Genomic DNA, 24537 nt, shown 5'->3' on the forward strand with positions numbered 1-24537 from the left:
GTCAGGCACGGCTCTAAAGTCCCCCCACATTTACTTTGTGAAACCATTTGCTTATATAGCCGGGTTTCCAGGACTGCCCTAACCGTAATGTTCCAGTCTGTCCATTCAGATAATTCTTTCACCTTAGCTCGGTTAATCATAAGAAGGTTAAGGGATGCTCCAATTTTGTCCAAGTAATGTATGGTCTCATTCTTAAGATTTATAAGAAACCCCGACTTTGTTATTTCACTACGATATCCACTTCCCAGGAGATCGTACAAGGAGCCCCTAGGAGCAGTGATTAACTTTCTAAAGAGAGAGACCCTTTTCCACATGACCGTGTTTCCTATAGATGTTAAACCTAATTCATAGTGAATGGCGGCCAAGGGAAACGTACTTCGGTAAACAATTAAATAATTACCTGAATAAACGTGCTTCATACTTTGAAAGTTCTTCTATAAACCAAAAAGGAAATAACTCAAGACCATAACATAACTGAGGTATTGTCTTAGCTTTATAGTAGCGCAACGTTGGCAAGAAATAATTTCCCAAATTTTACATCGATCTTCAACTGCACTTTTAAAAAAATGGCCTTACCATCAAAGTACTGCCTATAATGTGCTTTCCGTTTATCCCCATAAATAGGATAACCTAGATAGTGAAGATATGTGCTGTCCTCTAGTTTAACATGATTCAAATACCATGTATATTTGTTAATATGTGATTTGGAGTGCAGCCGTAGAATCACCGTTTTCTTAGCGTTTATCAGAAGACAGTTTGCCAATGTGTAGTCTCTAAATTTACTCAGTAATTTTTGCAGCCCTCGTGGAGTTTGATCGAATAACAAAGTAATCCGCGTAAGCTGTCCAGCTGATTTGTATACCCTCAATCGAGGGTGGAGAGACAGCAGCGGCTTCTATTACTACACTAGTATCTGAGACATACAAATTAAAGATTGTAGGTGCAAAAACACAACCTTGTCAGAGTCTGTTAGAGGCATCAATATGTATCGATAGGGCACCAGAATTATTTAGACATACCTGCAGTTTCGACCCTTCATGCAGATGAATCAATATCGATAACAATGTCAATGGCATGCCAAGTCCACTTAGTTTTTTTCCAAAGCAGGCTTCTGTCCACCATATCAAATGCCATTGTTAAATCAATCGATGCAACATATATCGGGGCACCATGTACCCTCCATGCTTTATCCGGCATGATATTCATTAATAGTCCTCCGACATCTGTTCCAACATTCTTTCCAAATCCAAATTAGAATCTAGATAAGATGTTTAGTCTCCGCCCATGTTTGGATGCGTTTCAAAACAAGACCAGAGAGTATCTTGGAGTCCGCATCTAATAATGCTATCGGGGTATAGTTTTTAGGGCATGACCGATCACCTTTCTTATAGATAGGGAGTATATAAGAAATATGCCAAGATACAGGAATGTTCCCGGTCCTTAATATATCAGTAAAACAATATAAAGAGTATTTTAGACCAAAGATCTCAGTTTTCCCTAAAAATAACATTAGCCAGGCCATTCGGACCAGCGGCCCTCGATGGAGACGCCTTCTGTATCAATGCTTTGATGTCATCCTGCTTTATGTCGAAGTACCACATTGTATGTATTATATTCATTTGGAGAGGAGCCTTGATCCTTACAGGGGCATATAGAGTTCCAAAATGCCCCTCCCATTGTTGCTCTGAGACAGCCGCAGACTGTTCCAGAGAATTCGATGGAGCCCCCTTGTTCACTAGTGCCCAAAACGATCTTGAAGTATTATCCCTGAAGGTGGCTAGCATGTTTTCACCATCCTTCTGATATAATACTGCACGATGCATCTTGATTTTGTTCTTCCATTTGGTTTACTTTTTTTTGCATTACTTTCTCACTAAGTAATAGATTTTACTAACGTGCCGCATTTCCCCAGATCTACAGCTCTTGTAGTTTCTATCACATCATAAGTATGAACATGGTTTGTATTACTTCGCTTTATCTCCAATGGAATTGCTGTATGATTTATTGTAAGTTGTGCATAATGACAGAAGATATCAGTGGTATAAAGAGTACACTTTTTCCCAAGATTGATTGTATTAAAGTTCGAAAGAAATACTGCGTTTGTTCTGCACAGATTATCCGGATGCCAGACAATTCTTGTCTTGGCTGTGTTAGTCCGAAGTGCAGTGGAACAGAAGCCATATTTGACTATTCCCCATTCTCCTCCAAGATCCAACCTCAGTACCTTATGATCACTACATATTGTTTTTGTTAACCTGTAGTCAGTTACAAGATCCATCAATGGTTTTGAGAGGAAAACCTGATGTTTCCCCCGGAAACCATGTGGTGTGATCAATGGTGTTATTTAGCAAATCTCTAGCGTTATACATGCCCCAATTACTAAGGAAGTTTCCCCAGAGTTTCCCTTGTACTCTTTTCATAGTTGTTCCCATGTGGATCAACTCTCCAACCACTGCATCACACTCTTGCCTTGGGATTTCAACATTAAAATCACCCATCACCATCATCATCATCATGAGGTCGGGATATATCTCCTCTGCATCTTCCAAAATACACCCTAACATAACTAGAGATTCCTTCAAACCGGGCAGGAGTCTCCAGTAAACATTCACAACCAAAATATTACAGCATCCTGAAAAAAGAACATAATTACGCTGTACCAATATTACCAGACACCAGTTGGAAATTTAAGAGACCTTTTTAAAAATCGGCCCGAAGTCCACTCTAATTGCAGTCAGGAGATACCCCCCACCACCCCCAAGGGTCTACTTTGTGGTCCCTTCCTGGCCAATACAGAGTGTTCTATATAACCGTCCAATACATGTTAGGCAGAATTTGTAACTTTGCTTGTGAACTCTTATTACTAACTCTGCCTGATAGTAATGCTTGCTAGTTCAGGCTGATCTAGTTATGTAAGGGGCAATTACATAGGTTTTCTTGGCCAATGCACTTACAAATCTGCTTGAAACGCAGTTTGTATCCTCATTTTGAAATAATCTTGGGTGAGGAGTCTACTGAAAGTGCAATACACATGGGCATGCCTGCTCGTTTAGTGACCCATACTTTGCCTCAACGTGGGAAATAATTCACAGTGCTCCATGGCATTTTTTCGAACGGAACATGTTCCAGAGCCGCTATCCACCCACCTTTCTTCCATCCTTAAGTGGAGCCTGACTTCTCTACCATAGCTAGCGATCGAGAGTTGTGTCTATCTAACCCTGTTTAAGCTTGGAATACCTGGCTTTAACTCCCCACCAGGACTGTGGACAAACCACCCCAACACTAATCCTTTCTTGCTGTTTGTTGATTTGAAAATAATATTTTGTTTGAAAAGTGACCTTACAGGACACTGAGCTATTGCTCTTTGTATTATCTTTGTACTATGTTTGTCGATTGTGTAACAAAGATGGAGCCCCCTTCACTGCCTCTGAAGTGCCTATCTCACCTCACATTACCATGTAAATCTACTGGCCCTGCAAGTCAAACCCTCAACAAATGCTAGTGCTTCATAAATTCAACTTTTTTAAAAACAAAAATGTCAAGTTTACTGACTTTTAAGACCAAAAAGAAAGCATAGTGCGGCCAAATGCAAAAACATAAGCAGAACATTTGGAAATGGCCTCCCGTATCACCCCCCAATGGATGTGATCCCACTCGCACAACCTGTTAACTCTGCCCTCTGACCCTGGGCAAACCGGAAATATTAGCATATGAAGACCTAGTTCTCCTCCAATCTCCTTTACCAAAAACAGTCTTCCCTCTTGCACACCGGTTGACACCGTGCCTGTTGGGCAAGAATTGATGTAGTAACCCTGGGGGAGAATACACAGCCCTTATGCTCTTGGTATTCGATAACCCACCATAGGTCTGTACTACACATGTTAGTATTGTGACTGAGCAGCCAGACTTCTCACAAGGGGTAAATGTGAGCTATGGAGCTGTAGCATTGAAATTCACCAATACAAGTATCCAAGTAACACTTAAACCCAAGATTTTTAGATAAATGTATTTATTGGTTATTTTTAAATAAGCCTTCTTTAAAAAGGGCAATGTGCAAGAATAAAAATACACTTCAAAATACTTTTCCAGAATCAATTCAAAGCAAGTAGATAATCTCTAGAGATGCTTGAAAGACACTTCCTACACCCTGAGGTGACTTCACTAACTAGGACAGTAATGGCATTTATATATCACTTGTACACTTTGGTAGGTTTTGAGTTTGGCAGAAAGGAAAGGGTAAAGGAAAAAGGTTAAACGGGTTCTCAGAGCATGTGAGCACTTTAAATCTTCCAATGAAGTCTAGGTAAAAACCTTTCCCAGCAATATTAGTTTTAAACCAATGCATCACCGATGAGTGACAGTAAGAATCAAAGTCAATGAAATAAAAGAGTCTGCAGTGAGCCAGGAGAGCCAAAGTCAATTTGAGAAAAGTCTATGAAGCTGAGGCACTTCTTAGATAGTAAAAGTCTTGCACAAAGTTAGAGAGTTTGTTGAAGAAAAATCACTGTAGGGTCACAAGCTGTTACACTTGTGAAGGGTAGAGCTGAGATCAACTCTAGAAAAGCAGCTACTGCAAGTCTCAACTGAGAAGAGCAAGCTACAAACAATGAAGTAAGTACCCCAAAATCAGAACAGTACCTTTGATTAGAAGAAGAGGGTCCAGCTGGCTCCTGCCTGGTTGCAGCGATGCAGATCCTGTGTTCCTGGACCTCAGTCATGTGGACGAGCCGGAGGACATCTGGGGTTCCTGTGGCAGCAATTCGATGGTCGGCGGCAGCTACGGCTCTTTTCAAATCAGCGTCAGTTTGCGGTTTCAGCACTTGGTAAACAGCACCACCATGGATCGTGGACACCGGTTGGGCTTCCTTCACTCCTTGAGTCCTGCACTCTGGTAAGTTAACTCGAGTGCTGGTCGTCCTGCTTCTGGGGAGTCCTGAGGAGTTTCCTGGAGCGTTTCCTGGAGCTTTTGGCCGGCTTACAGACGTTGCACTGGACTAGGGATTTCTCGACCCCTGGCACTCGGTTCCTGTAGCAGCAAAAAAGTACAGCCAGTCAGGGAAGGACCTACAGGAAAGTTCGTCATGGGGTTAGTTGGTGCAACTAACCCAAGGGAAGAAGTCGTCCGTTCCAGAGATTCTCTTGTCGATCAGAAAGAGGAGTTTCAGCACAGCAGCAGGGCTTCACCGGGCAGTTCAATGATCTACTAGGATACAGCCTAAATGTCACTCAAACAGCAGGGGGGCTGTCCTGCAAGGACAGCAAGCCGGCCAATCAGGACTGGGCGCATTTAGGTTTCCCTGGAGACAAAGGACAGGGGAGTTTCGGGCACCTCCCTCACTTCCTGCCCTTGCAGACACACTGAAACCAGAGGCCGGTTTCAGCACTGAAGCCTGCCAAAGGCAAAACGAACAAGAGGCTCAAACCTGGTTTGGCCCGCAGAGTAAAACCCAAGAAAGAAATCACAAACAAGGCCAAGGCCACTTTGACACAATGGTCACCCCGGGGTGCTATACTGCAGCTGAGGATTCAGCTTACTGTAGAAAAGCACAATGGCCACTGCCACCACCCATTTAAAGTAGGGAGGTTAACAAAAAATGTTACATAAGTAAGTAGGAAAAGGGGCTACTAAGTAACCCCCCCCCCCCAGTAATCCACCTAAAATGGGGTGTGCTTGACCCACAAAGAGAAAAGGTAAAGAAAGTCAATTTCACTTCTTCTTGGGAACTGTAGTTCAACCAAGAAAAGGTATTTAAACCTTATGAGAAATCTAAAGGATTCCTCTGTGACACTGCACTGAAGGTGCAGTGTGTCACCATACAAAAAGGTAGATGCCTATGGAGTTTGTCAGACGCTGCCCTAACGTCCCCTTACTCTCCACATCCTCCTCAATCCCCCTCCAGGGCCCCGTTTGCCTGATGTTTGATCACCCCGGCATGTATCTGAAATCGGAATTCAGCCCACTCGATTTGAGTTTTCCCCCTATCTCATGTATCGCAGCTGTACTCCTTTCCATAGCGTATATATTCCTATCCACACTTATCCATTCACTCTTACCCAGGAGCAATAGCCTTTTTCAGTGCATCACTAAGCATGCCCTTCCAGCTAACAACAAACAATGAGGTAGATGTGGTAGGCTGACAGTTTCCCCCACTAACCTCCTCCATCGTTCTCCAAACCAAACAGCACCATTAACGGCAACTTAGCTCTGGAAATCCTGTTAGGCAAGATCGTATGCAGTACCCTGTGGGAGACTGCACCAGCCTTGCCCTCCTGGCAATAGTTAACCCAACCTTTGGTATAAACATGTACTACACAAGTTGGTAGAGTGACTGAGCAGCCAGGCTTATCTCAAGAGGGGTCAATATGAGTTGTAGGGTTATAACAGTGTTAGGCAAGATTGTATGCAGTACCGTTTGGGAGCACTTCAACAACCCTGACCTCCTGGCAATACGGACCCAACCTTTGGTATAAGTCTGAACTACACAGGTTGGTTGTGTGGTCGAGCATCCAGGCTTATCTCAAGAGGGGTCTATGTGAGCAGTAATGTTGTGACCCAGAGTTTCACAATACAGGTATCCAAATAAACACTTATACTCAAGGTTTCTTGATAAAACCATTATTAATATATTTCAGTCAGTTATATAAACATTCTTTAGAAAGGGAGCAAAACATTTAACACTTAAATATACTTCAAAACACTCTGTTTCTCTAAATCAGATGATACCCATTGGGGATGGCACACAGACACTTACACCCTCAGGTGATTTAAATAGCTAGCACACTGTGGAACTTGATTTATCACTAGTACATTTAGAGCAATGCAGAGTTTGGTGCAAAAGATAGACTAGAGGAATAAAACAAAGATTAACAAATTATTCAGAAACGGGTAAGCATTTTTAGAAACCTTCCAATGCAGAGTAAACTAACCCTTGCCTGCACAGAGTCAGAGGTAAGAAGAGTCACTCAGGGAGCCAGGACCGCCAACATTAATTGCAAAATGTCAAGGGGAGCTGGAGATCTTATTTGCAGGTAGGTAAAAGTCTTGCACAATGTTTGTAGAAATGTTTGTCGAGAATTAGAACACTTGAAGGGCCACAAGCTGGGAGGCTTGTGAGGGGCAACGCTTTAGCATCTCTGCAAGGTAACCAAGACAGGTCTCAACTGAGAGCAAGCAAGGCTACACAACAAGAGGTAAGCTCTCTTAGACTTTACAGTACCTCTGGTTAGACAAAATGGTTCCAGCTGGTTTCTGTTCCTGTACAGCTCTGCAGATCCTGTTGTTCCTGAGCCTCAGTAGTGGGGACAAGAGGGAGGACGTCTGGGGACTCCTGCACTATGTTTCAAGGGTCGGCAGCAGCAATAGGCAAACTTCTGATCAGCTGCACTTTGCGGTTTCAGCTCCAGCAAGAATAGCACCACTTTGGATCTTGGGCATCTTCTGGGCTTGTCTTGCTTCTGGGGTCCAGCACCCTGTTGAGGTGGCTCAGGCCTGGTAAATCCTGCTTCAAGGGAGGTCAGAGGATCTTCCTGGACCTCGGGTCCAACTTAAAAACAATGCACTTGATTCTGGTGTTCCTGCACCCTAGCACTCGGTTCCTACAGCAGCAATGAAAGTACAGCCAGCAAGGAGAGTATTTCCAGTTGAGTTTGTTTTGGGGTCGATTGGTCCCATCAACTCTAGGGGAGAAGTCGTCCATTGCAGTGCTTCCCTAGTGGTGGCGAATTCAGAGCTTTGGCACTGCAGCAGGGCTTCCCCGGGCAAACCAATGGTCCAGGAGTTACAGCAGACTTTTCTTCTAAATACTTCTTTGGATTCCTTCGTCCAGTGGTCGACTCTGCATTCTTTGCAAAAGACCTCGCCTTTTATGCCAGTCTCTCCCATTTATTTGCAGCCTGGCTTTCAACCACAGCAGGGTGGCGGCTGTCCTCCAAAGACAGACAGCCAGCCAATCACCTTTGGGTGCATTCCTGTAACCAAGGAGACTACGCACAAGGAGTTTCGGGCACCTCCCTTGCTTCCTGCCCTGCCAGACATGCTGGAGGCAGAGGCAGGCTACACCGGTGAATCCCGCCAAAGACAAAACGAATAAAGGGACCAAACCTGGTTTGCCACGCAGAGTAAATCTCAAAAAGAACCTTTCCAACAAGAAAAAGCGGAAAAAGAATACTGGGGCCATTTTGACAAAATGGGAACCCAGGGGTGCTTTAATGCAGCTGCAATTGCAGCCCACAGTAAAAACACAATGGTAGGAAAAAGTAAACCACTGCCACCAGCCATTAATTGTAGAAAGGGTAACATAAAAATGTTACATGAGAAGATACACAAAGGGGATACAAAGTAACCCCTCCAGCACCCTATTGTAAGATGGTGTGTGCTGGGTCTCGAAAGTTACAAATTAAGTAAAGTCAATTTCACTTCACTTTACTGCTCTTGGAAACAGTTATCCAAGAGAAGGTTTTTAAACCTTAGCAGAAACGCAAAGTATTTCTATGCGACACTGCACTGAGGGTGCTGTGTGTCACAATGTAAAAAGATGATGCCTATGGAGTTTGTCAGACTCCGAAACCAAAAGAAAAACAGAAACGTACATGCGAGAGGGGAAAAACGTCTCACTAGGATAAAAATGAAAAGTCCTAAAGTCCAGCAAAAGGGCTGGGAGGTCTCTAAGGTAGAAGGGAATTAAGACATTTCTGAGAATTCTCGATCCCGTCCAGTTTCCTGATCCACCCGAGGACCTCATCCCAGTAAATTTGGACCCCCACACATCCCCCACCACATGTGCCAGTAATCAGCCCACTCCCACATCCATGCCAGCAAAGGGGACTCATATCAGAAAAAATCCTGGAAAGGAAGACCGGGTCATACTGCCATCTGCGCAGCAATTTTATAGCATGGAGTTTGTATTGGCATGCGATGGAGACCCTAAATGTCCCAATACATTGTCTGTGCCATAGTGGATCATCAAGTTCAAGACCCAAGTCCCTCTGCCACCTGGTCCGGTGGTTTTCAGTACTCCCCTCACCAACTTCCAACAAAGCACCATACAGGGAAGAGATCAGTCCTTTCATTTCCACCTGCGAATCCAAGACCTTTTCTAGGGGGGTTAAGTCTCTTTGCACCATTTCCCTCCATATTATGGATGTGAGAACCCCCTTCAACTGTAGGTATGAGAAGACAGACAACTTCCCTATTCCCAGCTCCTTCTCTAAATCCACTATGGAGATGAATTGACCATTCCTCCACAGCTGACCCACCCTCGTAAACCCTGCCTCAAACCAGGTCTGAAATCTATCTAGATTCGGTATCCGGTACCTCACTCCTGGTGCCCACAGATGACTAAGGGGGGGATGGCCAGGTCGGGACGCCCTTCATCTCTGGGCCCTTCTGCCATATATTCCAGCTAACCCCAAAATGGGATGTTCCCTTACCTCTTTGGGAGGCGATCCCGCGGAAGCCAAACACATTCTTCAATTTTCGCCGGTCTCATATGGGCATTGTCCAACCCATTGACAATCACCCGAGTCTCAGGTGTGGGACCAGAACCCTCAGTTAAGTTGCCTTATAATACTGGTAGATGTACAAGAAACCTACTCCACGCCTTTCCTCCGGGAGCACCAATGCCTCATACCCCACCCTCGGTTTCTTCCCCGCCAATGAAACTTCAGGAGGAGGGCCTTGAACATGGCACCTTGGATGTGAATAGGGAGCATCTGAAACACATAAAAGGATTCTGGGGAGGAAGTTCATCTTGATAGCATTTAGCTGCCCCAACCGTGAGAGCGTTCATTTGGCCCAATTTTCCAAGTCATTAAATACTTTCTGCATGAGGTGCGGAAAATTTGTTTCATAAACCCTGCCTATGTCTCATCAACTTTATACCTAGGTATTGCAGCTGCTCTACTTCAACCTTCATCCCCAAAATAGTCAAACTCTGTCTATCCTCCAAGCCCAGCTGTTCCAATGGGAACAAAATAGATATCTCTGTGTTAATCTTACAGCCCGAAAGGGCCCCCATACCACTATTATCTCCACCACCGGAACGGAGGCCAGTGGATTCTTGAGATGGAGCAGAATGTCATGGGCATACATGCCCAGTTTGAATTCAACCCCTCCCACAGACATGCCTTCCACTCGGGAAGGATCGCCTAGTGCTTGAGCCAGAGGCTCCAGGGAGAGAGAGAGAACAAGATGAGGGAGAGGTGATAACCCTGCCTCGACCCAAACCAACGAGAGAAGTTGCCATTAGCAGAAACGCAGGCTAATGGGTCTGAGTACAGAGCTATGAAACCACGCAGAAACTTGGGCCCAAATCTGTAATAAGAGTTGCCTTCAGAAAATTCTAATCAACTCTGTTGAAGGCCTTTTCTGCATCGACAGATACGAGTGTGGGGTTGCCCCACCTCGCCGAGCCTCCTCAATCAAATGCAGGGACTTAAGCATTTTGTCCAAGCCTTGTCTCCCACATATACAGAGAGTGCCAGTCGAGGCATATGTGGGGTTGAGGCGCGATGCAAGGACCAGAGCAAATATTTTCACATCAACGTTAAGGAGACCAATCGGATATGACTCGCAGGTCCATGTGTCTCTGCCGGCTTTGTGGATCACCGAAATGAGGTCTTTGAGGCCCTACCAGTTTCTAGGATTACATTAAAATAGTTTAATCAGGTGTGGGGGGTCAAGACAGTGGCAAACATCTTATATAAAGGTCACTGTATACCAGTCTTCCCCTGGCACCTTTCCTGATTGCATATGGCATATTGCCTGTAAGAGCTCTTCGCCTGTGATGGGGCATTCATTTCCTTGGCCTCTTCAGTGGTCAGTGCTGGTTGGTAGTGACATTCCCCCCAGGTAGGCTCCTATCTCTGCCCTGTCTGTTGTCCCCTCCCCCTTAAATAGGCCCTTTTAGAAGTCCACAAATGTTTCGACCACACCTCTTACTGATGTCTCAAGGACTCCCTCCCGTCCCTGTACTCCAGATATCCATCTGTCGCTCGCTGACTGCGCAATTGCGCTGCCAGCAAGGCAGCTGCCTTGTCCCCTTTTTCGTAGTATTTCTGCTTCAGCAACTGAAGTTTTCGGGTTATCCTACCTTCTTCCAGCAATTTCAGTTCCTCCATCTTACCCCTGACCACTTTCATCGAATCCCCGACTTCCTCCTCCGTTTCGTGGGCCCGCCTTTCCAACACCCTTATCTCTTCCCGCAGCTTGTTTTCCAGTAAGGTCCTCTCTCTTCCTGCACGCTCCCTCTCTAATCAAGAGACCCCCTCCATATCGCCTTTCACAAATGGTAGACTGATCCACTTCCCCCTGTAGCCACTTCTCTGGTATCGCCGCCTCCAACTCCACCTGAAAAACAGTATCCCTACATAGAGACTCATTACATCTCACATTGTATTACGGTTGTCCAGATCAGTCCAGGACAAGTTCAAAGATACCAGGCCATGGTCAGACCACGAGACTGGATGGATCTCTGCTCCCAGGTCGCCCCACCTCCCCCCCAGAAGCTCTCGCGTGACGCATAGGTAGTCTATACGAGTGTAGGTCCCATGGTGTGCAGAGTAAAAGGTGAATTCCCTATCATTAGGATGGAGGAAGCCCCATACATCACACAGACCATGCAAGTCCAAGCATCCCTGTAGGCCCTGCCCTCCCAGCATAGGGGGCCGTCCCGGTCGGTCCAGTTGCCCTTCTATCAAGCTGTATGTTTGCCCACATATGGAGGTCACCACCCACCACTAAGTGCCCATTGCCCTCCTTCACGACCCTCGCCAACATGGATAGGAGAAAAAGCAATTGACCCTGATTAGGGGCACAGAGCGCCATAAAAGTCAACTGTATCTCGTTCATGAGGCCCGACAATAGTAGAGCCCATACCAGATCACACTTCTGTGTTCTCTCTAATTCTATTTTCTGCCTCTTATGGATCAAAATACCAATACCCCCTTTTCGCGATGTGCCCGATCCCCAATATGTCTAGCGCAAGAGGCTGCATGAGATTCTCCTTTCCTCCCCCCATGAAAACCTAGTTTCCCGGAGAAAAAGGACATCTGTCTCCAGTCTACGGCACTCCCTGGCTACCAGGGACCTTTTGGTTGGTGAATTGAGCCCTTTCACATTCAGTGTGCACACACAAAGACGGTCATCCCTTCCCACCTTGTTCAGGTCACCCATAGCCCCGCATCGAATCTCTCCGGCAAGACAGACCACTTAATACACCAAACAATCTCCCCCTGGGTCAGATTAAATGGAACGGAACATTTTGCCACGCCGACTGCACCCTCTCGCCGATTCCCCCTCCTGATTCTCTTTGCTCTTCCTCAGTTCCCCCAAACCAGCATCCCAACTTGCCTTCTCCCAGCCTTCAATAAACCCTCCCCCAGCCCCCCCTTCCCCTCCCCCTCTGTGTCAACAGGTCCCAACCAGTTACCATCACTGGGCGTGAACCGGCCCACAAGTAGGACCCGAAACGCTGGGTCAAACATGTTTTAACCTCTTGAACAAGAGCCCCCTCCCATATTCAATGCTCTAATAACTTTGATAACACTGCCCCTCCGCCCACCATAAGCCCCAAACTGCCCCCCCTCACCCCAGAGCTGGGTCCCAACTAAATCTCCCTCTCCCCTTCAACAGCCGTCAACGTCACTGATACTCTAGTGGAGATGCCACGTGGCTACAGACCCCCCCACCCCCCCTCCCCCCCACCGTCTGTAGTGTTCAACCAGGTCCGGCATAAATTCAACTAAGTTTGTTTTGAAGTGGAACATTTGTGCTATCTGCTTCGAGAACTTGTTTTTGATCTTGTGACGCAGAATTAAAGTAGTATTCAATGTGGAATTTGAGACACTTATGGTCTACTTTGTCATTGAACTTAGAGTGCCTTGCGTTTGTCGATGTAAATGTGGCATCTCAAGACTTTCCCTAATTTTTAGTGCCTTTTTGGAGTGAGAATAACGAATGATTAAAGTGGTTTGAATATATTAGTACCTAGTTCTAGTTGTTTTCAGAGGAATGTTTTTCAGAGGACCACTTTCCCCTACATCAGTTTTAGCTGAAAACAGGCCTGGATCTCATTTCTGACTGTTCAGTCTCTCCATCTGTGTCTACCATGGCAGTTTTAAGTGGAGATTTCCATGTTGGAGGACAGAATATAAGTCATGGTATGAGCAGTCCACCACTTGCTTTATTGTTCATGTAGAACTCAAAGAATCTGAAAACATCAGCAAAGAGGATCACCATCATCCTGTGGAGAGAAAGGTTGCACATACCTACAACTTAAATCTACAAAAGGGATTTTCTGTAGCCCTGGAGGAAAAGTGTAAATTGAGGTGTCTCCATTTCTGAAAGTCAGAAAACAAAGAGAAACCTGAGTAGAGGTAAAAGTAATTCCCTTAAATCTTGTATTTAACAGCTCTGCTCTCTGCCTCCCCACCCCCTCCATTCAGGTCTTTGTCTTTCACTCATATTCGAGACAAGTTCAGTATCTTTCTATCCACTTACAGAATGTTTGTTGAACTTACAAAAATCCCAGACACTTTCTCTAATACTGCATTTTCTGGTCTCCTATGTTCTACCACACAGATGGTGGAGAAAAACAAGATGAAATGGTGTCGGTGGTATTGGCTATTGTAGGATTATGTCAAAGTTAAGACTGTCAATCATACACCCAAACCTAATGTCCAGAAATACTGAACCACAAACAATATTACATTTCTGAGCCAAACCTCTAATGGCAGACCATGCAACAATCTCTTCCAGCTTGGTTAAATCAATGAATATGCCCTTTTCTTGCTACTGCATGTTCGCATAATGGTCACGTCATACCCTTCAGCATACAATCCTTTACTACTGGAACCAACAGAAACTAAGTTGAGGGGTCAGCTTTTCTATTCCCTTTACCAATGTACCTATCAGAAGCTCCTGCTGCCGGTCCTCCTCATCTAAATCGATGATCACAGGTGCTGCGTTTTTCTTGGGCTTCTTCTTCCTTCCACTAGTGAAAGATTTCTTAAGCGAAAGGAGACGATACATCTCATAGCCCATCAGCAGCACACCACCATTGGCTGACCAGTCTGTAACCACCTTTGCCCGGGCCACTGTCGTCCTGTGAACAAGTAGAAACAGGTAAAATGTTAGGCAGGCAATCCAATCATTTAGTTCAAGCCACATTCTACTCTTACAACACACCTGTGCCAAATTATCTTCTATCTAGCTCAGCTCTTACCAAACAAATCTCATCTTACTTCTACCCACCTGCAATCAGCCCGAGAGATCTAGATTAATTATTCTACCATTCATTCTCACACTTATCAGAGAACTCCACTTCTGCCCGTTCTCTCTTCACCACCCATGGACTAAGCACTTGTGACTAACAGAATAGACTATTCAATTTACTAGTTTTCTGCTAAATTAGGGTTTCCGTTCCTTCAGTCATATTCTTTAAGGACTATTTTCCTACACACCCAGTGGGAGTTTTGTTGCATGTTCACTTCTTTCTTACCCACATCCAGGAGGTTTTATTTACTTCGCATTTCATCCTGCTGTGCGAGATGCCCCTCCATGTGTATTTCATAAACATTCTTAGGAAAAGGTTTTAGTTTTCCCTGCTTTTCAGCATCACTCTGATAATCTCAGTATGTTTGCTGATTGCTGTTGTGTTCATTTTTGGTTAAGGGAGGCTCTATTTCATCCTCACATGCTACAAAACTCACATATTTGGACATCACTAGCCATCTCTATGGTCGTTAGTGCAAAGGTACCCAGTCCCCCATTCTGATTTTTGGGTAGCAATACTACTCCTATACCAACCAGTACAGGGAGACGTTACAGGCCAATACATTTCTCTTACCTTGGTGGGATTTCTCACCAGGCAGTATGTTCCAGACAGGCTGCTGGCAGTGTAAACGTGTATGTAATATACTACTGTGCATCCTTACTTCTTATCACAAGGTTGCCATATAGGACAGTATGGTAACTTAAATATTTTCTTTTTGATGCTGTCCCTCTATGGACATGTATGGAATCCCCTAACTGTGGCTTTAGTTTTAAACCTGACCTGGCTTTTGAAGTGAAGTAAAGCCTTTTAATTTACTTACACTTGCTTAGCTCATCTACTTTGGGGGCACTTATCCATCCTATGGCTATCAGTGCAGTGGGTGCTTTGTCCCAGAGATCGAAATTCATTGTGGTTTTTAAGCTGAACACATCAGCCTACAGTGAGGAGCAGCAGGGACACATCGCATCCAGTTTTCTTTTGTTTAAAATAACATTTGTTACTTCCATAATGTGTCAAAGATGGGTTGGCGGCAAGAGATATTTTTCTGTTGTGGTTTTTATATTTTTCTCGAGTGCGCTTTTTTGCATTTTACCGTATAACATTTTGAACACCATATACTCTAAAAGGGCCGTGTAATGCATTTTTCTCTTTTCCTATGGCCTTCTTCCTGCCCTGATGGGTCTGCAAACATCATACATGGAAACCCCTTTACCGGGCAAAGCCTTGGCGTTCCTAGACAAAGCAGCAGTATGTGTGTGTGTGTGTGTGGGCTCGGACTATCTGGTCTCAGTCCACATATGGATCAAAGTGTGTTTGTTGCTGGGCAGTGTGTCGATTCATAAGGTGTTAGTTCTCCCGAAGGGGGAGCCCTTTCCCATGAGGCTAGGGATGTGTCTACTACCAAACAATCCCCCTAGGTGTAGGGTAATGAGGCAGGACCTCATGGGGAGACAACGCCCCCTTTGGGGACAAGGATGATCACCAAGAGTGCAGCCAGTTGAACCATGTCACTACTCAACATTCCCTAGCTCTCTCCCCCAACTTTTCCATACCAAGCCATTTCATCGAGAGTAAGCCCATGGATTTTTGGAACACGTGGGACAATGCCAGAACAGTACATACTGATACGAGGAAGAACACAGGTGCCATGAAGAGAAACAATCTCTTAGGTACTGCCAGGAGGAGGCTCACAGAAGGCATGAGGAGTGTCGAAGAGACATTATCCGCAGGTGTTAACCCTGTGCCGAGGCAGAGTCCCGGAGATAAAAAGGAAAGAAGTGGGACTAAAGAAAGTCTGATCGCGGGGAAGCTGGAAGCCTGCGGGAGCCCGGGAGCCCAGAGTGAGGGCTGGAAGGAAGTCTACAAGAGTCAATTGTGAGTCTGAGGAGAGCAAATCCAACTGAGAGGCTGAGGGGAAGAAGCAGTGGCGTGATTGCAATGACGTAGATCATCGAGTCCGACAGCGAAACTGAGACGGTAAGGAACGGAGGGCCGGGAAGATGCATCGGGACTGTGTAAGGGACAAGAAGAGGAGAGGAAGTCACTGACAAGGAGCACCATCCTAGGAAGGACTGGTGACATGTTGCATCCCACAAGAATGTAAAGGGAGGCACAGGAGCTCCTGTAGGGATACGGGGGTGGTGGAGAGAGGGACACATTGTAATGTTTCTCACCCCAGTGGCAGCAATGGGGCTATTGGGGAACATAACTTTGTAGAATGCCTCAGGGAGGAGCTCAATTGTCCCAGTAGTAACTGTTAGGCAAGATTGTATGCAGTACCCTGTGGGAGACTGCACCAGCCTTGACCTCTTAACAGTTAACCCAAAATTTGGTATAAGCATGTACTACACGTTTGTAGAGTGACTGAGCAGTCAGGCTTATCTCAAGAGGGGTCAATGTGAGCTGTAGGGTTTTTACACAGAGATTCACAGTGACAGGTATCCAAATAAACACTTACACTCAAGGTTACTTTATTGCACAATTATCAATTTAACAGTCAGTTGAATAAGCCTTCTTCAGAAGGGAGCAATATATATGTAACACAAAAATATACTTCAAAATACACACTCAGTTTCTTTAAATCAGTAAATACCCATTTGGGATGGCACACAGATTCGTCCTACACCCTGACGTGACAAATAACTAGGACACTGTAAACATTAATATATCACTGGTACATTTTGAGCAATACTAAGGTTAGTGTCAAAAGGAGACTATGGGGGGAATAAAACAAGGGTTAACAAATATTCTTAAGCAGGTACGTACTTTTTGAACCCTACAATGCAAAGTAAATTAACCCCTTCCTGGGGGAAAGGCAAAGCACAAAGTCAGAGGTAAGAAGAGTCTTTCAGGGAGCCAGGACAGCCAATGTTAGTTGTGCAAAAGTCTAGGCAAGCTGAAGCACTTCCTGCAGGTAGGTAAAAAGTCTTGCACAATGTTTTAGAAGTTTTTGTATAAAAATGAAATTAATGTAGGGCCACAAGCTAAGCTAGGTGGCTTGTGAGGGGCAAAGCTACAAGCAGCTCTGCAAAAGCAACCAAGACAAGTCTGAACTGAGAACTAGCAAGGTAAGTCCCCTTAGTTTTCCAGTACCTTTGGTTAGAAGAAATTGGTTCCATATGGCTTCTGTTCCTGTGGAGGTCTGGAGATCTTGTTGTTCATGGGCCTCAGGCGTTGGGCAGGGAGGGAGGACGTCTGGGGAATCCTGCACTACGAATTGAAGGTCGGAGGCAGCAATGGTCAAATTTCAGATCAGCTGCACTTTGAGGTTTCAGCTACTCACAAATAGCACCACCGTGGTTCTTGGACACATTTTAGACTTTCCTTGCTTCTGGGGTCCAGCACTCTGTTGAGGTGGATCAGGCTTGGTTAAGTCCTGCCTCAAGGGAGTCCGCAGGAACTTCCTGGAGCTCGGTCCGGCATAAAAACGATGCACTCGATTTTGGTGTTCCTGTCCCCTGGCACTCGGTTCCAGCAGCAGCAAAGTAGTACAGCCAGCAGCGAGAGGGGTTCCTGTCAAGTTAGTCTTGGGGTCAGCTGGTCCCCTGAACCCAAGGGGAGAAGTCCTTTCTGGTCCTCTCTAGTCTATTCAAAATTTGGAGCTTCACCACTGCAGCAGGGCAAACCAATGGTCCAGGAGGATGCAGCAAGCTTCTCTTCCAGTTTCTTCTTCGGTTCCTTCGTCCAGTGGTTGACTCTGCATTCCTTGCAAAACACCATGCCTTTTATACAAGTAATTCCCATTCATTCGCAGCCTGTCAATCACAGAGCAGGGTGGCTGTCCTCCAAGGACAGCCAACAGGCCAATCACCTTTGGGTGCATTCCTGGAACCAAGGAAACCAAGCACAGGGAGATTTGGGAACCTCCTTTGCTTCCTGCCTTGCCAGTCACGCTAGAGCCAGAGACGCCTTCACCAGTGAATCCCGCCAAAGACAAAATGAACAAAGGGAATGTTAGGGAGAATTCCCTGTTTAGGCTGAATTTCCTAACCTAGTGAGTCCCCCAGCAGCTTTGCTGGATTTTTGGGGTTTATTTTTTTCTCCTGCCTAGAGTGAGACTCTTTTACCCTCACTCTTGGGCATGATTTGAGTGCGTTTCTTTGACTCTAGAGGTGTTTAATGGGCTATGGGGTCTTTTACTCCATAGGGCTTCATGTGTTTTTGCGATGTGTGTTACACAGCACCCTCATTGCAGTAACACAGGGGTGTCAGTGACCCACCAGTATAGACTCCACACCCTGGGACTAACTACTGTCTCCCAGGGCATGTAAAGTCACCATTGACTTTACTAGTCTCAAATTCTGAACAGAACCAGTACAAACCATCATATTGTGGACGTACTGGCCGGGGCAATTCGACTGCCCTGGGGTCTGTTAGTCGAGGGGGCACGTCTCCATCCCCCCTGATCGAGTTTTGGCTGGTGGCAGTGGATACTACTTTTTATATTCGACCGCAAATATATTCCTATGGGATTTTCCCATTGTTCGAGGCTACCAACTTTAATTATTTAATTCCTATAGCCTCGAACATACCGCCGGTTTATTGAATTAATATTAATTCACTGGTTGGTATTTTTTGCCAAGACTCGGTTCTAAAATGGCGTTTGTGTTCTCTTCTGTGACTCCAACCCAAGTCGAGCCCTTTGTTCCACTTTTTGGCGGGCTTCTCCACAGAAGCCTCCCCAAAGTGGTGCCACTCTGTCTGGGTACCACAGGGGGGTGTGGGAGGGGGTTTAGGCACCCTGGACCTATTTGCCTAGGCAACTCAAGTCACACTCCGTCCTGACTGGCCCAAGTGGTGAGCCGACCGGCTCACCACTTACCATGTTTGAGTGACAGCTAGGCTGAGTGAATGGGGGTTTTCTGCATAAAAGCAGGGCTTTGGGGACTGGAACTTGAGAAGTTGCCACAGGACCCAAGAATCCAACGAGGGAGGAGCTGAGCCGACCTGCTACGACAACACCACCGGTGGAGCCCTGCTGAACCGTCTCATCACTTTTCCCAACAACAGAGGAGATCTCCAGCCCGGAGAGTCTTCTTCCTTCGACTGGTGGGGGTGACCAGTCTGCTTCCTTTTTCGCTTCGTGGCCGCCTTGCCTGTGCCAAGCACCCCGGCAACCGGGATACTAGGTTTTATCACTACCGCGAATCAAAGGGTAGTACCTTTAACCGGAAAACTCTGCGGCTGGTTTCTTCCCTGGCAGTGCAACGACCTTCATCTTTCCGCCACGTCGAGATCGCCTCTTCCTCTGGACGAAGCCGCGACTTGCACCCGCTGCCAGGAACAACTGCCCCCGCTGGAGGCTCCTTTCCACCTAAGGTACCGTGTTCCGCCTGGCTTCGCTTGCAACCGACTGTACGGGGTAGATTTAGCCCCCAGCTTCCGAACCTGGGTTAGCCTGGGACACCCTGGCTAAACTTTTCTGAGCCTAACTAAAACCTTTCTGAACTCCCTGCAAGACTTTTTAAGCTTGTTGTCATTGTGTGATCTTGGGTGCATTTGTGCCCTGCTCTCTCCAAGAGTGGGCCCGGCCTATGGACTTTGGCTCACAAGTAACTTTTGACTTTCCTGCCTTGCTTAAGAGTTCCTAAGTATTAGTGTGGTGTATTTCCCTACATTCTGCCTTTTTCCCTCTCTTTTTCGTTAACTTATTGGAGTGCCATCTATAGTTAAGCGCTCACCTCTGTCTGGAAATACGTGGTGTTAACTAAGACTTGGCTGATAAGGAATAAGGGATGTATATATAATAATAGTAACTGTGTTTAGAGTGATTTACAATATTAGTGCTGGAGTGTTTCAATAAGTGCGTTTTTAAATAAATAATTATATACCTTGATACCAAAGCTCTGGTCAGTGTTTGCGTGTGCTATTGTATCTGAGTGCCTATTGTGTATACTTTACATACTGCCTAACTCTTCTTGAGGGAAGTCTGACTGCTCAGCCACAGCTACCAGGTAAATCTGGGTGGTACAGACTGCTACCAAGTGGGTTTACTGCCAACACATGTAGTCCTACATCTTTTGCATTGGTCCCCAAGGGAACTGCACAGGTTTCTGCCCAACAGGGACCAAACCTGGTTTGGCGCGCAGAGTAAATCTCAAGAAGGACCTTACAAACAAGAAATGGTGATAAAAGATGACCGGGGCCTTTTTGACTAAATGGGCACCCATCGGTGCAATACTGCAGCTGAGAATGCAAACTGCGATAAAAACGCACAATGGTAGGAAAAACGAAACCACTGCCAGCAGCAATTAATTGTAGAAAGGGTAACAAAAAATGTACATGAGAAAGGGGATATAAGTATTCCCCCCAGCACTCCATGTAGAATGGTGTGCGCTAGGTCTTCAAAGAGAAAAAGGTAAGAAAAGTCAATTTCACTTTACTACTCTTGGAAACAGTAGTTTATCCAAGAGAAGGTATTTAAACCTTAAGAGAAATCCAAAGTACTTCTCTGTGATACTGCACCGAAGGTGCTGTGTGTCACAATACAAAAAGATGATGCCTATGTTTGTCAGACTCCAAAACGAAAAGCAACACGGAGTTCAAATCAAAGAAAAAAACTTGTGTGAAAAAGGTCTCACTCACCCCATAATAAAAATTAAAAGTCCTAAAGTCCAGCCAAAAAGCTGGGGGTCTCTTAAGGAAGAAGGGAATTCGCACAGAAGAACAAGTTACTTCTTACCTTGTAACTTTCTTTCGATGGGATGTTCCTCCTACGTATTCCTTATCTGGATAGATTACTTCCAGCTTGCTGGCCTCGGAACATTTTTTCAGTAGAGGGCGCTGCGCGTCGACGGCCCTCGAGTTGGTGTCCCTCGACAGCCTCCGTGTCGCGCTGACGTCATCGTGCGTATAGATAGACATGCGCAGCGTCCGTTTTGAAGCTGAAGAGTAGCTGTGCATGAATTGGTTATTGACCTTGAAGGGGCGTAAAATGCAACTACAAGGGAAGCTTTACTGAGGGGATGGATGGGAGGGGCGATAAGGAATACGTCGGAGGAACATCCCATCACTTGTAGGACAACTTTGTCTTTGTGAAAAATTGTATGAGGAGGTTTGCAAGATAGAGCTTGTAATTCGCTCACTCTTCTGGCAGATGTCAAAGCAACGAGTAAGACTGTTTTAAGGGTGAGAAATCTTAATGAACAAGAATGGAGTAGTTCAAAGGGAGTACCCATTAGGAAATTTAAGACTAGATTTAAGTGCCACAAGGGAACTTGAAACGGCTTTGGGTGATACATTAGATAAACCCTTCAGAAATTGAATTACTAGGGGTAATTTAAAATATGATGGCTCCTCCGCAGTGCGCTTGAAGATCAACAGCGCTGAGAGGTAGCCTTTGATCGTACCAACTTGAAGACCTGAATTCGCCAAATAGAGCAAAAAAGAGAACACCATTGGTGTACCGCATGAAAAGGGTTCGATATTCTTTTCTCTACACCAGCTGCAAAACTTGTTCCAACGGCAGTGGTATCAAGTCTTTGCTGCTGGCCTTGTAGTCGAAAGCAACACCTCCACGATGTCATCTGGGAGGTCCCAATCCTTGTATCTCAACCTTTCAGAAACCAAGCGTGAAGGTTGAGGGTTCTGATGTCTGGATGGAGAACCTGACCTCCCTTCTGCGAGAGAAGATCCTCCCTGTGCTGAAGGCAAATCGAAGGGCAGATGGCCATGTCGAGAAGGTCTGGGTACCATGTTCTCCTGGCCCAGTCTGGGGCAATTAGGATCATAGTCTTCCGGAATCTTCTCAACCTCCTGATCATCTGAGGAATGACAGGGACTGGAGGAAACGCGTACAGAAGTGGAAACTCCCAGTCCACTACAAACACGTCCGCTAGAGCTCCTCTCGGGGGAAATTCCCTTGAACAAAACTGATCGCACTTCCTGTTGATACTGGTGGCGAACAGATCCACTTAAGGGGTTCCCCAAAGGACGAAGATCTCTTGAAGGACTTCCTGAGCTAGCTCCCACTCGTGGGAGACTGTGCTCTGCCTGCTCAGAGCGTCCGCTGTCAAGTTCTTCAACCTGGATAAGTGAACTGCCGATAGAGCGATTCCTTCTTGAATTGCCCAAAAACAGAGCTGCATCGCCTCTTTGCATAGTGGCAGTGATCCTACGCCGCCTCTTTTGTTGAGGTAGTGCATGGCCACTGTGTTGTCCGTCATTATTAGGACATTTTTCCCTGGTACAGATGGCAGAAAAGCCTTCAGCGCTAATCTGATAGCTCTCAGCTCCAACAGGTTGATATGTAATCTGGACTCCGATGGACACCAACGACGGCTGATGGTCAAGTCGTTGGCATGGGCTCCCCACCCCGTGAGTGAGGCATCTGTGACTACTGTTCTCGCAGGCCATGGTTGCCAAAACAGTTCTCCTTTCAAAATGTTCTCCTGACAGGCCCACCACTGAAGGTCTCGAGCCACTTTGTCCGGGACCTGAAGGAGATCTGTCATTCTTCCTGAGAATTGCAACCACTGGGTTCTCAATGCCCACTGGAGGGATCTCATTCTCAGGCGAGCCTCTGGCACAAGGAAGATGCAGGATGCCATGCGGCCTAGTAAAATCAAAAAGTTTAAGGCTGGAAAACGTTGGGCATTTTTAAACTTGGTGACCATCTGCAGAATATCTTGAGCCCTCACCTCTGGTGGCGAGGCATTCCCCAGGGAAGTGTCCAGGACCGCTCTGATGAACTGGAGTCGCTGTGATGGTATCATCTGTGACTTCTTCAAATTGAGGGAGAAGCCCAGTTTGTGAAGGAAGTGGCAGACATAATCTAGTTGGATCCGAGCTTGTTCCGAAGATACTCCTCTGAACAACCAATCGTCTAGGTAGGGGTAGACGTGAATCCCTTCCATCATTAGACATGCAGCTACTACCGACATTAGCTTGGTGAACACCCTCGGAGAGGAGGTTAGCCCAAAGGCAGAACTCGAAATTAATAGTGAGAGTTGCCAATTGCGAACCTCAGGTATTTCCTGTGTTTGAGATGGATTGGCACATGGAAATAAGCATCCTGAAGGTCTAGAGATACCAGCCAGTCCTGAAGCTGGAGGGTCTGAAGGATCTCAGAGAGTTATCATCTTGAACTTGTCCTTCCTGAGGAATGTGTTCAATTCTTGTAAATCCAAGATGGGTCTCAGTCCTCCGTCCTCCTTCGGTTCTAGAAAGTAGGGGGAATAACAACCCTTGTTCCTCTCCACTAAAGATACCGGTTCTATGGCACCTTTCTCTAGCAGGTCTAGAATTTCCTGCGAAAGGAGCGGATCTGGAAACTTCAAGAGTTGTTCCCCGGTGGATGACTCTGAGGGATGCACAGAAGAACAAGTTACTTACCAACTGTAACGTTCTTTCGACGATGTTCCTCCCACGTATTCCTCATCTTATGATAAATCGTTATCTCCAGCTTTGCTGCTTCGGAAAAAAATATTCTCGCCAGAGGGCGCTGTGCTCGAGGTTGTGGCGTCGATTGTCCCTCGACGGACTCTGTACTCTGTCGACGTCACCGATGGTATATATAGCTCGTGCCGCGCCCGTTGCTTCAGTTCTGTTTTTTCGATGAACACACAGGAGGAACACCCAGGCGTGCCCCATGACAGATACATTCTTCGTGAGAGGAAAGTGTAAGAAAACGTAAAATGTACTGCGGGGTAGGATGGGAGGGTCGATAAGGAATACCTGGGAGGAACATCCAGTCGAAAGAACATTACAGTTGGTAACTTATTCTTCGAATGGATTGTGTCCTTCCACGTATTCCTCATCTTATGATAGACTCGCATAGCAGTGGTGATTTTGGAGGTGGGAGTACTAATTATAGTTTTCATGGACAGAATGCAGAAATGCCATGGCAAATAACCCCTCATTGGAGAAGGCAGTATCCAAGAAGTAATGCTTCATAAAAGTAGGCATTGTTTTAAAAGTTGCAGCTGAACAAATATCTGCTGCCGGGACTCCTCTTTAGAGCGCAGACGTAGCCATTCCCCTTGTAGAATGGGCTCGAAGCCCATCTGCTGGGTCTTTTCCTGCCAATCTGTAGCATTCAATTATGGCCAAAATTATCCAGCGGGATATGGTCTGTTTTGTTACTGATAAGCCCAGTTTATGACCAGTATACCCACAGTTGGTCATCTTGTCGTAATTTAGACATCCTTGAGATGTAAAAACTAAGAGCCCTCTTGGGATCTAGTCCATGCAGTCTCTCTTCTTCCTTGCCCAAATGAGGAGGATAAAATGTTGGTAGTATTATTTTTTGCGACAAAAGGAAGTC

The 24537-nt window shown here is 45.9% G+C and overlaps 1 protein-coding gene across 1 annotated transcript in view; it reads right to left on the minus strand.

The window, feature by feature from the left end:
- RAD54L2 (RAD54 like 2) overlaps positions 1-24537 on the minus strand; it is a 1748428-nt gene that overhangs the window by 911448 nt on the left and 812443 nt on the right. The window contains exon 9 of the mRNA XM_069644107.1: positions 13906-14102. Coding sequence (XP_069500208.1) covers positions 13906-14102 — 197 coding nt within the window. The remainder of the gene's footprint in view (positions 1-13905; positions 14103-24537) is intronic.

Source organism: Ambystoma mexicanum, chromosome 2p (assembly GCF_040938575.1).
Source record: "Ambystoma mexicanum isolate Mex_15411 chromosome 2p, UKY_AmexF1_1, whole genome shotgun sequence".
Classification (NCBI taxonomy): Eukaryota; Metazoa; Chordata; class Amphibia; order Caudata; family Ambystomatidae; genus Ambystoma; species Ambystoma mexicanum.